We start from the raw sequence: 16,050 nt of genomic DNA on the forward strand, positions 1-16,050 counted from the left end.
TATGGGTAACTGTTAGTTTGGCATAGAGGATGATGAATAGGGTGAAAGGCTCAGCTTATTCCTTGCTCTTGTGGCAGCTGGCATTTTCTCCTTTGCTGTCTGGGATTCTGAAATGTTTGCAGGCCCTTGGCGTTCCCTCTGTAAAATGCAGGGATATTTGTTCTGCATAATACCCCAGGACAACACAGCTGAGACTGGTTTGGCAGCAAAGAGAAAGGACTTTATAGGACCAGTCGTATTGGAAGCTTGCTGTATAAATAGGAAACGTTCACTAAGAAACTATATCACCCTATTTATTGTCCTCTAGGCAAAAAAAGAAGTTTACCTTTACAGTGGAGAGGAAAACATGATGCTGGAGTAGATGTTTCATGCTTCAAGTAAGTAAGTTGCTTGAGACTCTAAAAGTGATCTAATATTGTCAAGAAATCAGGATATGTCCCACAAATTATGATTACACTTACATAGGTTAAGACACAATATTCTGTGTGTGGTCCCTAGGTTGAATGCTTTTTGGAATACCAAGAATAATTACTAGCCTATTGGTTTATATGGTTTTCTCTTTTTTCAAATATGTGAATAAAATCTTTTATCGCACAGACTTTACTATTTGCATATTATCTGATTTGACGTGACGGGTAATAAGAGACTTAAGCACTTCACCTTTAAGGGTATAACAAACAGATCCTGTTGAATAACCTAAACAGGATCTTTACCTTTATTGGTAATGTTCCTTAATAATCAGGAGTGATTGTCTAGAAGAAAAATCCCCCCTTCTTCTACCAAGCATTTTGATAATTGTAAATACACATTATGTCATGTACTATATGTATTAGTCTCTAGACTTGTTTTGAATACATTCCAAAAAAAAAAAAACTCCCTTTGTTTCTTCTTTATTCTCTACTATTTGATCTTAGGGGTTTGCTTTAACACCTTTATGATAATATATGCAATTATATCATACATGCCCCTTTCCACTTACCAATGTCAAGAAACATTTTATTACAGGTTTAAATGTGTTGCAATGTTACAGAAACGTTTGTGTAGGTAGTTTCACAATTAAACACATATACTTCAGATTGTGGTTTTTTACATCAGGCAGACTGCTTATCTGATTGTAGCTGTATATGCGGAAATCCTTCATGCTTCATTCATAATGCAAAATAGAAGGGTTACAAGGGTTATTTTTGGTCATTGCTCATTCAGGGCAAGGTAACAGGTTCCTTTGACGGCTTGTCCTCTAATTCTTCCAGGTATGGAGGAGCACTTGACCCTCTATCATGCATTGCTTATCGGCCAATTCTCCATACACAAGTCCATTGCACTATAACAAAAAATTGAATACTGACCAGGGCTGAGGCTTTGCTCAGGACTGGTTTATACCATTTCCACAATGTGCGTGTGCTGCTCTGCCAGTTGCCTGCTGCTAAATGTCAGCCTAATGTCGCTGGTGTGAACCTACTGCCTGTGTTCTTAAGGTTAGAAGAGTGGGTGGACAGTTAGGAGTGTCTTTCAGTTTGTTCTCTGAATGAGCAGAATAACAGGTTTGCTTGAAACTAAAACTATAGTCTCTTAATAAAAATGATTTTTTTTGCCGATAATAAACTTTAACATATTTATCACTTTTATATATTGATTTTTTTTTGTTTTGTTTTATGTTCTCTGCACGGTTCATTCTTGCCATGCTAAGGATATAGTAGGGTGCTGGGGACAATGTTTCTTCTGCTAACAATGCCCCAAGCAGTGTAGGGCGCTACAAAAAGAAGTGGACATGGTGGCAGCAGATGGAGCAGTGACAGGACTGTCATCTCTGCATTCGGGCACAGTTGGAAATGATATGCTATAATGCTGTTCATGCTTGTGTATTATGCATGGGTCCAGCCCAGTGGGTTTTAGTTTATGAAAGAAGAGCCACGCAGATAATTCTCTAGTTATTTTTTTTATGTGTGTGTTTGCCTTTTAATGGTCTATTTTTATTTGACTATATTTTTTGTGACTTAAGTTTTACTGGGAATAAGCGCAGGTCTTGCTTTTTTTTACAGTTACACAATTACCTCAATGATTTTATGATCATCCGATGACTATTACCATACTTATATTGCCGTTATGTTAATAACCAAGCTCTGACTCATTGATATTAAAATATTAAGATCACATTACCTGCTTGAGTGGGGTCATAGTTATGTAAGGTGCTGCATTTTTCAACTGACTGCTTAAACAGAAGAATATATATATAAAGTTACCAACAGAAATAAGATGACTGGATTGTACTGATTCTTTTTTTTAACTGGAGTTGTCTGTGGGTACTTCAGCAGATGCCATCAGGCGACAGACCTTGAACTGGAGGAAAAGATCACTCAACCGAGTTTTGGAAAATTGCCATTGTCCTTTGAAAGATAAATGAAGCTGAATGTGTTAGCCGATTATAGATGAACAGATCAATATATGTTTTCCCACTTCACTGATAGACCGGTAAATTTGAAGGTGCACAAAACAAATGATTTTTTTGTAAGGAATATTTTAATCTGCCCACATATGCATACTGCACACAAAACCTTATTACACATGTGTGTTCTGGTGGTTTGAGGTAGCTTTTGTGTTGCTGTGTATGGTGTCAGAAGGTTTTTGATCTTGTACGTTGGTTACCTATTCATCATTGGTGGGCTGCCCTAATGCATTGCATAATAAATCATGAACGTAGCGATGTATAAGTTGTAATGTATTTGCAAATTTGTATCTTTATGCAAATTAGTGAAAGTGAGATGACCTGCACTTTAATTTGGCAATCCACTATTAAATGTGCACTTTCATTTGCTAATCTACCAGTGAATTTGCACTTTGATTTGTCAGTACACGTAAGAATTGATAATTGGCATGCATGCGTGCATGTCTGGGATACTTGTCAGAACATCTAAGTAGCGCAGTGTTCTCCGCGTTTTTACATGGGGAACTCTTGAAATAACCTTCAGGTTTTCAAGGACCCCCTGCTATAATTACTAAGTCTACAGCTCTCAGTACATTAGCATAGTGGTCAGGGAGAAGAATGCCTCTTTATTGCTGACCAGGGGGGAAAATGTCACCTTTGCAGATGTCCAAAAAAGATCATTGGTATCATTTTAACGGACCGGGGAGGCACATTGCTCAAGGAACCCCTAGCAACCTTTGGAGGAACTCCAAAGGTTGAGAAACAGTGAAAAATAGGGCATCTTCATTTTGACAACAGCATTCCAGCTGTATGTGTGACCCTTATATTTGCTGCACTTTGCATTATTTTTGTGTTTTCAAAATATAGAGCAGAAGTTCAATAAGTATTGTTTTGGAACAGTGGCTCACAATCTCACCTTGCAGGACTAGGGGTTCATACTTTTGCCAAGACACTCTGCATGAACTTTTTATAGGTTTCTTCTGGACACTCCAGTTTCCAGCTACATCCCCAAATTACTAGTAGGTCATCTGACTCCCTCAAAAAAAAAAAAGGACCCTACAGTATGGTGGTAACTGAGCACCTTCGAAAGACAGCTGGTGACATAGCTATGGACTTGAAGTGCTTACTTAAAGCTCTAAGAGGTCGGCATTGTTTTATACATAACTATAATTGTAATTACATAGAAAAACAAATTGTTAAAGTAAATGTGTTTTTGCTGATGTGCTTTTATTCAAATTTCATAGGACTCTGCTAATGGGTCATCCTGACATAAACTATGTTTACCTCCTGATACTGAGGCTCATGTTCGCTATTGATATGTCTAGCTCCTTTAATTGGTTCTAATGAACTTACTGAGACTTCTGTTTATCATGGTATCAGAGGTTTTATTATGATGACAAAAAGCAAAAGTGCTGTCATAAATAAATGAGGAATCAATGGAATGTTCACAATGAATGGTGTTTACCTAGTAGGTGGGTGGCAGACAATGGGGCCATTACAGCTGCTGCTGTTATTAATGAGCAATGAGTGGGGGATGCAGCACTGTATACTGCGGGGAATACAGAGGATAAAAGATGGCAGTGGGAGGAAATGTCTTCACCTTTCATTACCTTACAGTGTGTATAATGTAAGCAGCCATTACCACAGGGGCTTTATTTTGACAGAATAGGAAGCATGCTGATAGTCGTATGTGGGCAGGAATGTAACAGATTAAAATAGCTGCTGCACGTGGCAATTAAAGGATGATTTTCACAATGAGGATTTGTCATCACTCTTGTTTTATTTAGTAGGCAAGATCAGGTTTGTTCTGCTTGCCTCTTCTTTAACTTTGGCGAAGATGACAGATTCACAGAATCCATTGGAGGTTTCTTTGCTAAGCTCTGGGTGTAGTTAGAGCTTGGCAGAGTAGAACTCAATGAGTTTGCCACCTGAGTTTTAAAGAATAACTTTAGGATTGGGAGTTTTAAATCTGAACTCCAAAGAGTTCTAAAACAACACTAAATATTGTAGTTGTATTGTAGAGCATCTAAATGTGTCTGTCCCTAACTTTAGAATACAGGCTGGGTGATGGCAGGACCAAACTAGGATGTTTGGGACGAGCAGACATCCTGCAAAGGACCTTTTCTGGTAATCCGCTGACATTTAGGTTAAAATTTCCAGACTATGGTCTCCACCACTTCCAAGACAAATGCTGTATTAGGAATGCCAGTAGAGAGAAATGATAATCTTGTATGAGAATTATCCTACATTGAGAAGAACACAAGTATTGCTTATCATTTGGAACATATGAATGCAAAAACCTGTAGCATTTCTAAAAACAAGCTTCAAGACGTGGTGACTCTTCCATGATGTGTTGAAGTATCTTGGATGTATTTATGTGTTTCTCTACATGTTAGAGTGTACTCGTTGTTTGCATGCTAAAGTCCCAGAGAACATAGATTGATTCAGACTACTGATGTTGACCCTACTTTTACTTAATCACAGCCTGATGTATGAAACCATTACAAACCTGTTTATCTCCTCTACATTTTATTGCTATATTTGCGTTGGCACTGCACAGAGCCATTTAATGAATTAATGGCCAGTAAATTGCATAACTGCCTCATCTAATCTGGGATTTCCTAAATATAGCCTGATGCTGTGTTTACCTCTTTTATCCTTTCTGTGATTCTTGTGATCAGTATTACAATTTGTTCTGACTTGTCAGTACATTTCTTGTCATAAAGAACTAGTGATTTTGTGGCAGTATTGAGATATGCAGCATGTACCCGTCTCATAGGGAGGAGCAGCTATGAACATCTCCTAGCAGCTGACAACACACACAAGATTGTCAGGGAAATGAACAAAATATTTTGACTGTGGTATAAACCTAAAAAGTAATTTATTCATAAAAATGAGACAGCTGACAAGTATAATGTATGTATGTGTGTGTGTATATGTGTGTGTGTGTATATATATATATATTTTAGACTGCTAACTTCAGGAAATGTTGGTTCTTTTAAAAGGCTTTCGGTTTCCCAAAATATGAACATAAACAGCTAGTGATCCTACCATTATCTTGACTTTTCTGGCACTTGCGGTATACTGGCTACAATAACCACAAGCTGCTAATGTACTGGTAGCATTGGCACAATTCAAGCTGACTGCAATGTCATCTGCAGTGGCCAACTGTAGCTTTAAAAATGCAAGCAGCCCAGGTTCATCTTGGATTCAACAGCCAATTCAAAATCTTGTGACCACTGATTAAAGAACAAACCGGTTTTTGTCACTTTTTTTTTAAACTGACAATATAGTGTTGTGGTTTGCTGTTAAGCCTCCAACTCAGGGCTTTGCCTATAGTGGCATGGCTTCTATACTCTCCAATGTAAGTTCATTTAACAAGGACTACAAAGCATTGTCACTTCATAGGAGGAAGTGGCTTAACAAGGAACAATATAAAAGGATGATGGGGACTGGGGTATTTTAGGACTTTTTTTTAGGCTTTGAGAGCTTCTGCTGATATCAATAAAAACTGAGCCCCTAGTGCATAGTATGCATATTTAAGTATTCCTTTAATAGAAGAGGCTAACTTTTCTGGTGGCCTGTTGCCTTTACGGCTCCCTGACCTATTTTTCCAGCAACGTGGAATACTGGCTCCTCCACCACATGCTGTGGTTCTTTATTCTAGTGTTGTGTGGTTTTCATATATTGAAGATACTGAGGGCAGAAAGATGTGTGAAGTCCAGCATCTTCAGACAAGAGCCCCTAACCAAGTATTGGGTGGTTTTGGCTGACTTTATAGAAAAAGGCCCATCTGACTTTAACTCTGAGTGGTCTGCCTTGGTAAGGAGCCTTGTTCCACTGAAAGTCAGGAAAGGGCCTGTTCTTTTCAAGAGAAGTACAAGTGACACACCTTTTTTATATGGGTTTCACTTGTTTAGATGTGTGTTGTCACCTTGGCTTAAAAAAAGTATCGGTATTCTCACTGTTCACAGTAAATTAGATATATTGTTATAAAGGGCCTTTTAATGAAAAGGTGAATGAATATGAATATATTATAGATATGTATTGATAATTATAGCAAATTGAAAGAGGGCTTTCCCAGAACCTATTTTACGTACTTTAAAAATGTAATTTTCCGATCCTATTTAGTAGATTTTAGCTAGGGAATGTACAAGCAGCATGCCACAATGCCAAAATGTTACAGCATAAAACACATTGGAGCCTTAAAAAGTGAAAGCAGAAATGCACTCAGTTTGCCATCCTTATAATTCGTGTCGGCCAACTGGAATTGATTACATGTCTACCGTCAATAATCTGGGTTGTAGTTTATTGCAGTTTCAACTCGGCACCTAATCATAAAAGTCTTAATTTGATTTAATGACTCAACATAGGAGGTGATCTCCCGAATAACAAGATGTTAATGCTGATCTTTCAACTCTTTTAGGCTGACAAAACAAAAAGATCTTCATTACTCAGTATGTCCTGCATTATTTAACTGCGGTATGACCAATGACTTTTTCTGTGTGTAATTAAATTGTAGGCAACAGACAGTTGGTGTCCATCTTCATGCAGTATAAACATGAGGTCTGTGATTAATCTGACCTTTCTCTCTGACCTTTTTTGTGACTGCTGGGATGTCTACCTCTGATTTTTGCATTTGCTGTGATAATATAAAAAGAGTACCTGTTACCACTGCCAAATGTTAATGCATTAAATCATTCCAGAAATACGAACACCATTACATTACATTATATACTGTATGGGCATTTGAAACAGTAATATCCTGCTGGTAAATGCAATTGTAGAACAGATGGCTGGCAGTTCTGGTTGTATATTGATGTATTGTGTTTTGTAGGACATACATTTACCATTTATATTGATTTCTTGAACTGAAAGAGCAATTATACAAATGCTTAGGCCATTGTTGGTAAAGCTGGTTAACATTCCAGTGTTTTATTTTTATTTATTTTTTTTTATTATAGACTGATGGCTAGGAGGTGACCTATCTGTGTTGTTTTGATGTAAACCCTAACAAAGAACTTTTTCAACTTTGACTTTTGTCTGCTAAATATATAAATTAAAAGCATTATATATGTTGGTAAAAAAAAAACTTTTTGATTTTGCCATAAATCTTGTGAATTTTGTAATTTCCTATGGTTATGGCTATAACGAGATGTTTTTGAAGAGGAGAGGTTTGTGTTCTTTGTAATTCACCAGAAATAGCCCGATGCCTCATGTTTTAGAATTCTGATCCCAAAATACATTGTGTTGTCATGCCAAAGGGAACAAAAGGCACACTTTATTTTGGCAAATGGGCAGTTTTTGTTTTGTACTTGCAACAACATTAAAGTGATAAAACATGGGGAAAGGGGAAATAGACATGTATTGCAGAGTGTATAAAAAAATGTTTGCCTTGACATAAGCTTCAGTTGTCCTTCCTTGCACCGCTTTTGGTGGGTGCTAACCACCGTTTTCCAGGAGGACTCCACAAGACCTCTCATTTTGGATATGTTGGATCATCTCCGTCTTAGACCCAATCCCCTAGTCCGTTATTTTTTGGCCCTTGGTAAAATTTTTCATATCCTTAACCTATTTTTTCTTTTTCTAGCACATTACTTTCAAAACTGTTCCCTTGCTGTGTAATATATCCCACATATTTACAGGTGCCATTGCAGCCATATAATCAATAATATTCACTATACCTGTCAGAAATTTTCTTATTTTGGCTGATTGGTGAATGTATTTTAACTTTGCACTTGCTCTTATTTTTATTGTCCCGTGTGGATGTGTTGCTCTTCTTTGCCTCCATATTTCAGAATGTTGGTATTGTTGAAGGCTGACTCCAAACAGATGGTGTGGGAGCAAATCATACTCATAGACATATGTTAGAATCAACTGTTGAGCTGTAAGAATCATGTAGATTTTGTGCTTTAGCATGGGTCTGGATAATTAGCTATGCAGTTAATAAATTCATACTTGCATTATGAGGATAGTACAGGAAATTTGCATTTAGTTGTTGAGCTGGAGTCCAACTCTGTACTGGATGTAGCAGGCTGACTAGATAAAGCTGAAATTATTCTGCTAATATTTTGCACTTTTCCTGTTCCTCCTTTTCCCCCATTATAAAGCTTCTAATTTAACTAAATACAATCTGTTTTTACTATATACATAGTTTTAAACCCATTAAATCTCCATTTTTGTTTTACTTCTTTATACAATGCAGGCAGATCTTGACAGATGTGAGGACCAGAAGGTTTTTACATAGCCTCCTGAAAACAGGAAGGCTGATAATGCCTGTATATGATGTTGAGTGTCCCCCATGGAATGTACTGTTTGTTAATGAATGAAAGGGGTGGAACAGTGACAGTAATGGCTGGGATGGAGGGGCTAGATAATGGTGGTTTCCACATAATTGTGCAAAACTGAAGGTAAGAATAATGTGAAGCTTTAAAGTGTAACTAAACCCCGACATCTTCTTCTTTCTTCACTTCTTGCTTGCGATCTTAGTCAAACTTGATTTTAATGGGCCAGAATGATGTAAATCCTTCACAAGCACGCAGGAGTTTGTTTATTATCGGCAGAGGAAGTTAGGAATGCCAGGTATGCTGGCAGCCTAAGCTGATGCTGCGCATGCCAGAAGACAATTGTACTTTCCCTTCTGCAATAATGACCTGCCTGATCATGATCAAGTTAAAATGAAGCATATAGATTAGGCAGGGCTTTATTGAAAAAAAAAAAAAAAAGGAGCAAGTGAAGTCACTTCTGCAATGAGCATTTTAAATTGCCTTGTTAAAATTTACCAAGGCGCACATGCACAGCAGCGTTGCTTGCCAGGATACCCGCCACATCCCGACTTCCTCTTAAGATGCCAGGATTTAGTGAACTCTTGCACGCCTGTATTGAAGTTACATCATCCTGGCCAATTGAGATGGAGGAATATTGGAACAAGGAAGAAGATTGTGGCACCTGTGACAGAACAGACAGGTGAATATACATTGGGTTTAGTACCACGTTATTGTAATATTTCTACATGTTAGGTGCAATTTTCATCCTAGGATTCCAGAGGCAGTTGTTTTTACCATTCTGGAACGTTTCCATGACCCCTGCGTTGTTGTTTATAATCTATTTTGAGGTATCTTAGTACAAGTGTTGCTCAGATGGGGTTGTACATTATCAGTCTATTATTGTCATTATTATTTGTTTTAGCTGGTAGCATTTGTTATGTTGCCACTATGAAAACAAAGACAGAAATCCAGGAAGCCTTGTGCTGTTAGTGGAATATAATATATAGCATGCCTGCGGTAATATGTTACAAGGTATGTAGGTTGTATACACATTTTCCTACATTTACATGTTGCTATGCAACAACACACAGGTTGGTGTAGGGAGTCGTATCCTATAGTGGCTGCAGATACAGCTTTACAGGAGGTGAGATTCTGTCCTAGACATTTGCATTTAAAAATGTTTTTTCCTGTTAATTTATTGTAAAGGTGCAGACAGTCAGGGGAATAATAGGTGTAGTACAGTTCATAAATTACTGTACAATCACTTTTATTTACCGGCAAAAGGAAGCCTATAGAATATCAATGTGGCAGACTGTTATGACTAAACGGCAGCTTTTTTTTTTCCCCTGAAAGGAAATGTCACTTCTCAGAAAGAATGACGGAAGAGTTCTGTAAGCGTGGTCTTGTTTGGAATTAGGTCAGTGCAAAAGGCAGTGCTAGTGCAAACTGGAATATTATCCAGCAACCAATCCAACATGGAGATGTGTCTGGTGTGGAGGGAATATATAGAACTACAGAGTTATACTTTCAACTGTAAGTTATTTTTAAATCAGGAAAGGAAAAATGTGCTACATTGTCTTTGGAACAGATGGTTAGTTAGGAAATGTAGCAATTTGGGATAGCACATAAAAGTCTACAAAGAAATATTGTGCTGAATATGATTTTTTGTAACTTGCATTCAATACATCTGTTGTTTTCGCTAATGGTTCAGCATTAATTGTAAAGAGCGTTTGACAGGAATTGAAGGCAAACGGTTTTGGACTCTTAAGCACCAGTGGAGATTGAAGGTTTCATCATCATTTGTTTTACTTTCCAGGTTTTCTTGTTGGCTTAGATACAGCTAATAATGTGCCAGTTGTGTCTGGCACAGAGCGATTGGGCTGTTGCATTAATTAAAAGCTACGTCCTAGTGAAATTGAAATATAAAGCGTTGAAGTTCATATAGGGAGCACAGATGGTTGCTCTTTTTCACCTAGGCATAGTTTTAATCTGACAGGCTTCAATAATGCCTTGTTGATTGTAATTTGATGATCTGGTACCTCCTGTAGCTGAGGCACAAAATAAAAACAGGCCGGGCAGCTAATGCCACCCATTGTGAATTTGTACTGATACCAAACCGCATATTCATGAATTTGTTGGAATCCTATTCCTAAATCATAGCCTTGATATGGAATGGACTCCTGCTTTCAATTGACAGAAACAACCGCTTTTACAGAAAGGCTTACCACATGATTTTGGAGGCTGACTGTGCCCATTTATCTATTGACCTTTTGTGAGCAATGTGGGCTCTCTTCCTCCACAACATACCCATCGTCCTAATTTTGATTTGGGGTGAATCATAATTGAACTAAATCTAAGGCGGTGGGCAGGTTCTGGCATCATGACGTCACTCTGGGGGAAGTGTCTTGCCCTTTGTGTGACACATGGCTCCCTGCGCATGCGCGGTTAGTGGTCTGTGATGTCCAAAAGGTTGGCGACCGGTGCTTTATACTCCAACTAATGCAATCATTTCCCTGAGATTGAGCATTACTTTGTGTTAGTGTAAAAAAAAAAATAAACATAGCTGAATACCTTTTTTCATAATTCTTTTATGTGGTCACTTAACCGCTAAGCACCCCTTAATTCCTTCTCCTATGTGGCTCATGTTTAGGAACTAAAGACGCATTGGCATCACAACCGGAAGCCATCTCCTGACCAGCTTATCATGTTGGCCATCACTTGGTGTTGTTGTCATTTTATCATGTTCACTGATTTCAACATTGGCCTTTAAACATTGTCAACTTTGTGGAAATCCTGGTAACAGCAAGGAACTGGCTGGTTCGACTAGTCATTTATATGCATGAAAATGCAAAATAAAGGTCTACCATCACTAAACATGCACACAGTGGTTCAAAGGTTAGCACTTTGGCCCTGGCAGCGCTGGGTCCCAGATTGAAATCTCAGCCAGAGCACTATCTGCATGGAGTTTGCTTGTTCTCCCTGTGTTTGCGTGGGTTGCCTCCGGGCTCTACCATGTTGCAAAATCATGCAGTTAAGGTAATTGGCTTCCCCCCAAAAAATGTGAATCTTTTTAGTAAAGTGCTACGTATTATATTGGCACTATAAAAACACTAGTTAAAAAATTGTGCTTTTATTCACCTGGAGATACTTGTCAGTGTCATACATCATCCCTATAAGCAGGTATTTCCAGATAAAGCTGTAGTTTTAGTTACTTAAGCTGCTCTGTTGGACAGATTAGTGTAACAGTAATTATTGTTCCTATTATGATTATAAATTTATATTTGTGACACTCATTAAAATGTAGTTAGTTCTCAAAAGGGAAAGGTTAAAAGAAGGGCAAAAAAGATAAGGGAGGACAATGGGTAGTAAATGCACAACCTTTAAACAATGCAGAAGCAGTATGTTATAAGAATATATAGGGGTGCCTAAAGATTAACCAAATTAAACCAAAGGATAAAGAAAAAAAAATACCCAAACAAAAAGGGCTCAGTCATGTTAGGTTGTATTATATAAAATGTTAATTGTAAATGACCTATTTTTCACCACATACATCATGTCAAACCTATGTGCGTTTTAAAACCACTTTGAAAGTAATGCAGGGTACAGTAATACAGATGCTGTGCATTATATAGTTCAGCGAAGATTCCCCTGGGCACTGTGGCTTTCTTCCACAGTGCCCTCCTGTTCTGTCTGGTAATCTCTGACCTTGAGGGTAAATCTTTGCTTTGGTTCTTTCACAGCAATTTAAATAAAATGGTGTGTTAAGCCCTGTATATGGAAAATACTTGCTAGTCTGTATAATTTCTTTAGCTCCTATTTCTCTCATTTAGTAACTAATTCTGGTGTAAGTGTTAGTCATATCCAGACAATTATTCTGATCTGAAGCTCAAGAGATTTTGATAATAGCAGAAGCATTGAACACCAGTGCGCCAAAAGATAAAAGTAGCTGGTGGATTAGTCAACCCACAGGTGTCCTTTCAGAACTGTAGTATCCGGTTTCTATATTTTCAACCTTAACCCATACCCATACTTGTCTCATACAGAGCAAAGTCATGAGTTTACAAAAAAATAAAATTTGTGATAAGACAGGCCCTAATAGAAGAAAGGGACAGGTGATGTCACTTCTGCAGTAAAACATCCTTACCTGCCTGCCTGATCACTGTCTCCTCTCAAAAGAAACGCTGAGCTTTGGGATACCCAGTGTATTGGCTTGGACTGAATGAACTCCAGCGCGCCTGCCAAAGTTTGAAACCAGGAAGAGGAGTAGAAAGAAAATGCTGACATCTATGACAAAACAGGGATAGGTCAGAGTTAATAAAAAAAAAAAAAAAACTGCAGGTAAGGTTAATTTATTGCAGAAGAGACACTGCCTGTCCCTTCTGCAATAAAGGATCTGCCTGGTTGCATTTTTTTATTTCCAGAGTTTAGTTCTATTCTATTTATTATTGTTCTTCTTCCTATTATTATTACAATACAGTATTTATATAGTGCTGACATATTATGCAGTGCTGTACAGTGTACAGTGTCACAATCTAATGTCTTTAGCATAGCCATATGTCATTACCACAGTCTAAGGTCAATTTTCGAGGGAAGCCAATTAACCTAACAGCATGTTTTTGTTTGGGAATGTGGGAGGAAACCCATGCAAACATGGGGAGAATCTGCAAACTCCCTGCAGATAGTGTCCTGGCCAAAATTGTCCTGAGACCTAGCTCTGCAATGGCCAGAGTGCTAACCTCTGAGCCACTGTGCTGCTTATACATAAGGATTCGTCTAAAATTCTGTCTTCTCAAGCACAGAAACCGTGAGGGCTTTGTAACACATTTATTTTTTTCTGAAGATCAGTATAGACTAAGTTAAAGTTCAGGTTGGTTTGGTCTCCTGGGGGTGGGGGGGTTTCCTTGTTGTTAGAGAATATCTGTAGTTTGGGTTCTTGGGAGTAGCAATGGCTCGTGTGTATTGTTCATTGTACTCAGATTGGCTGGCTCTTCAATGTATGACGTGTTTTGTTTCTGCGTTAAAAATACCTTTGTGCACATGCAGTACAACCTTACAGGTATTGTCCTATTTTTAAATTGCTGCTTTACAAAAAGGGCTTAATCTCCATGGCAATAGGTTCCCACACTGAAATCCTGTGGCGAGGGCTTTTTCTTCACTTACTACCTCCTGGCTTCTCTATTAATATTTTCCACAGTCTCCCACTTCCCACTTGTGCTTCTTATCTGTGTTTTTTTTTTTCTTTTTTCACTTGTCTGCAGGCATGTTTACATATTATATATATATATATACACACACACACACACACACACACACACACACACACACACACACACATATACTGAGTGTGCTATCATCTTCCGAATTTAGGAGTTGACAAAGCTTTGCTACCGGAATTATCTATTGGATAAGTTACAAGGATTGTAAATCAGGTTGAAAAAAGACATAGTCAAAGTCGAGTTCAACCACTAGGGAAATAAATATATCCCAGACATAAAACCCTAAAAGACATAGTTGGTCCAGAGGAAGGAAAAAAAAACCTTCGTACAATTTGCTTCAACTGGGAAAAAAATTCCTTCCTGATTCCATGAGGCAATCAGATGTTCCCTGTATCAACAGTCACTGTTTTTTTTTTTTACTTTAAAGCCTTAATACCCAGTTATATTCTGTGCTTCTAGGAAAGCATCCAGCTTTTTCTGAAAGCAATCTATAGTAGTTGCTGAAACGACTTCCTGAGTGTTTACTGATTTTATGGAGACCATGTACAGCCAAATCATTCACAATTGACCTGTGACCTGTCTGCACCTTTTTTTATTATGCGACAACCATCTTTTGAATGTTGGTATCTTTAAATAGAATGTATAGTGTATTTTCAATAGTTGTTACATCTTGCCAAAATGAAGAGAATGCATATTAGATTGTTTTCCCCAGAAAATATGACAACTCTTTTGAGAATGGCAACCAGTATAAATACAGAGATAAATCTCCCCAAAGGGAACATGCAGATTGCAATTAAAATTTGATAAAGGACCTGATTGTTCCGCACTGTATTCAAAACTTAAATAAAGAGTTTTCCTGAAAATACATATTACCTGTAGAACTGTGTTTAAATGTTGCTCCAGGCAGAGTAGATTTCACTTAATACAATATCTCTAATTGCTCAACAAATGTTGCAATAGGAAATCATAGGGTCTGTGTCATTCTTAGTGAGTCAAATAATTTAAAAGACTTTAATTTATAAGATAAGTGCTATATTTCCCCCCCCCCCCCATAGATTAACCTTCAAAAGTAAGCTGGTCATTCTTACACAGAGTGGAAGGTTCTAGATATAAATAACAGAAGTCTGTTAAATATATGTTATTAAATATGCATTTTAGGTGTCAAATTCTTTTATTATTGATGTATTACTTTTCTTTATCTGACTAGGTGCTGATGGAATGTATGCAAGCTTTGTAGAAGATGAGTAAGGAATTGTGTTTAACCGGTGTTCCCCAGCTAAGTGAATGCTGCACTGTTTCCTGAGACCAACTGTGATTTATTAATAATGGGAGAAGAAAGGAACCTAGGAGTGTCCCAGAAGATGCTCTCTCCCTCTCGGAGTACAAGCAGTTCCTCCTCAAAGTTGGGGAGTCGGCAGGTTAGTTACTTTGTACTCTTAGCTGTTTCTTCCTTCTACAAACACCTGTAATCCCACCTGGTTTGTGTACAGTAGAAGTCTATGACATATTTTGGTTCTTTTGAGATGCATCCAGGAAAGGTCATCTATCACCTGCCCTGCAAGCTGTAACAATTCTAAAAATGTAAGGTTAGTTAAATGTGGCTGTTGTTGAACAAGTCACCTTCACAGATTACAAAGGTAAGTTCTTTCCTAGGAATTCATGGTTTGGTCTTTTCCTTCTTTTGTAATAGGTTTCATGTGTATGAAATGGAAGGATTTGTTTGGGCAATAGCCAGTGGTGTTAGGAGTTTCATACTGATCCCTAAAACAATACAGAATCTTTATCTGCTTTGTTGATATATGGCAATTAAAAGTTAGTAGATTTAAATTATATATATATATATATATATATTTATCGCCTACTTCTACATGAACCGTCTTTCAGGTATGTTCATGTCCTGCAAATGGGTGGAGGCCATTCCAGATTCTGGGCAGACCTTTTTTATATTTATCATTTAAAAGCTTAGTGCTTTTGTTTTGTCAGTACTTTACAAAACAAGATTAAATTTACTGATGTTATGGGATGAAATAATTCTTGCAGTTCCACCCAATAATTCTGCTGTAATTAATTTATAACCTAAAGTTTACCTTTTTCCATCTTCTGCTGCCTAACCTAAAGCAAACCTGAAACCTTTTGTAGTTGACCC

At 37.7% G+C, this 16,050-nt stretch overlaps 1 protein-coding gene across 3 annotated transcripts in view; it reads left to right on the forward strand.

Moving 5' to 3' along the window:
* OSBPL3 (oxysterol binding protein like 3) overlaps positions 1–16,050 on the forward strand; it is a 106,173-nt gene that overhangs the window by 35,138 nt on the left and 54,985 nt on the right. For 2 of the 3 annotated variants that reach the window (XM_072412508.1, XM_072412510.1), the window contains exon 3: positions 15,112–15,322. In XM_072412508.1, the coding sequence (XP_072268609.1) occupies positions 15,230–15,322 (93 nt within the window). In that variant the 5' untranslated portion in view covers positions 15,112–15,229. Of the gene's footprint in view, positions 1–320; positions 378–15,111; positions 15,323–16,050 lie in introns of those variants that run through there. The other variant, XM_072412509.1, reaches the window with a different exon arrangement.

This window comes from Pyxicephalus adspersus, chromosome 5 (genome assembly GCF_032062135.1).
Source record: "Pyxicephalus adspersus chromosome 5, UCB_Pads_2.0, whole genome shotgun sequence".
NCBI classification, from domain to species: Eukaryota; Metazoa; Chordata; class Amphibia; order Anura; family Pyxicephalidae; genus Pyxicephalus; species Pyxicephalus adspersus.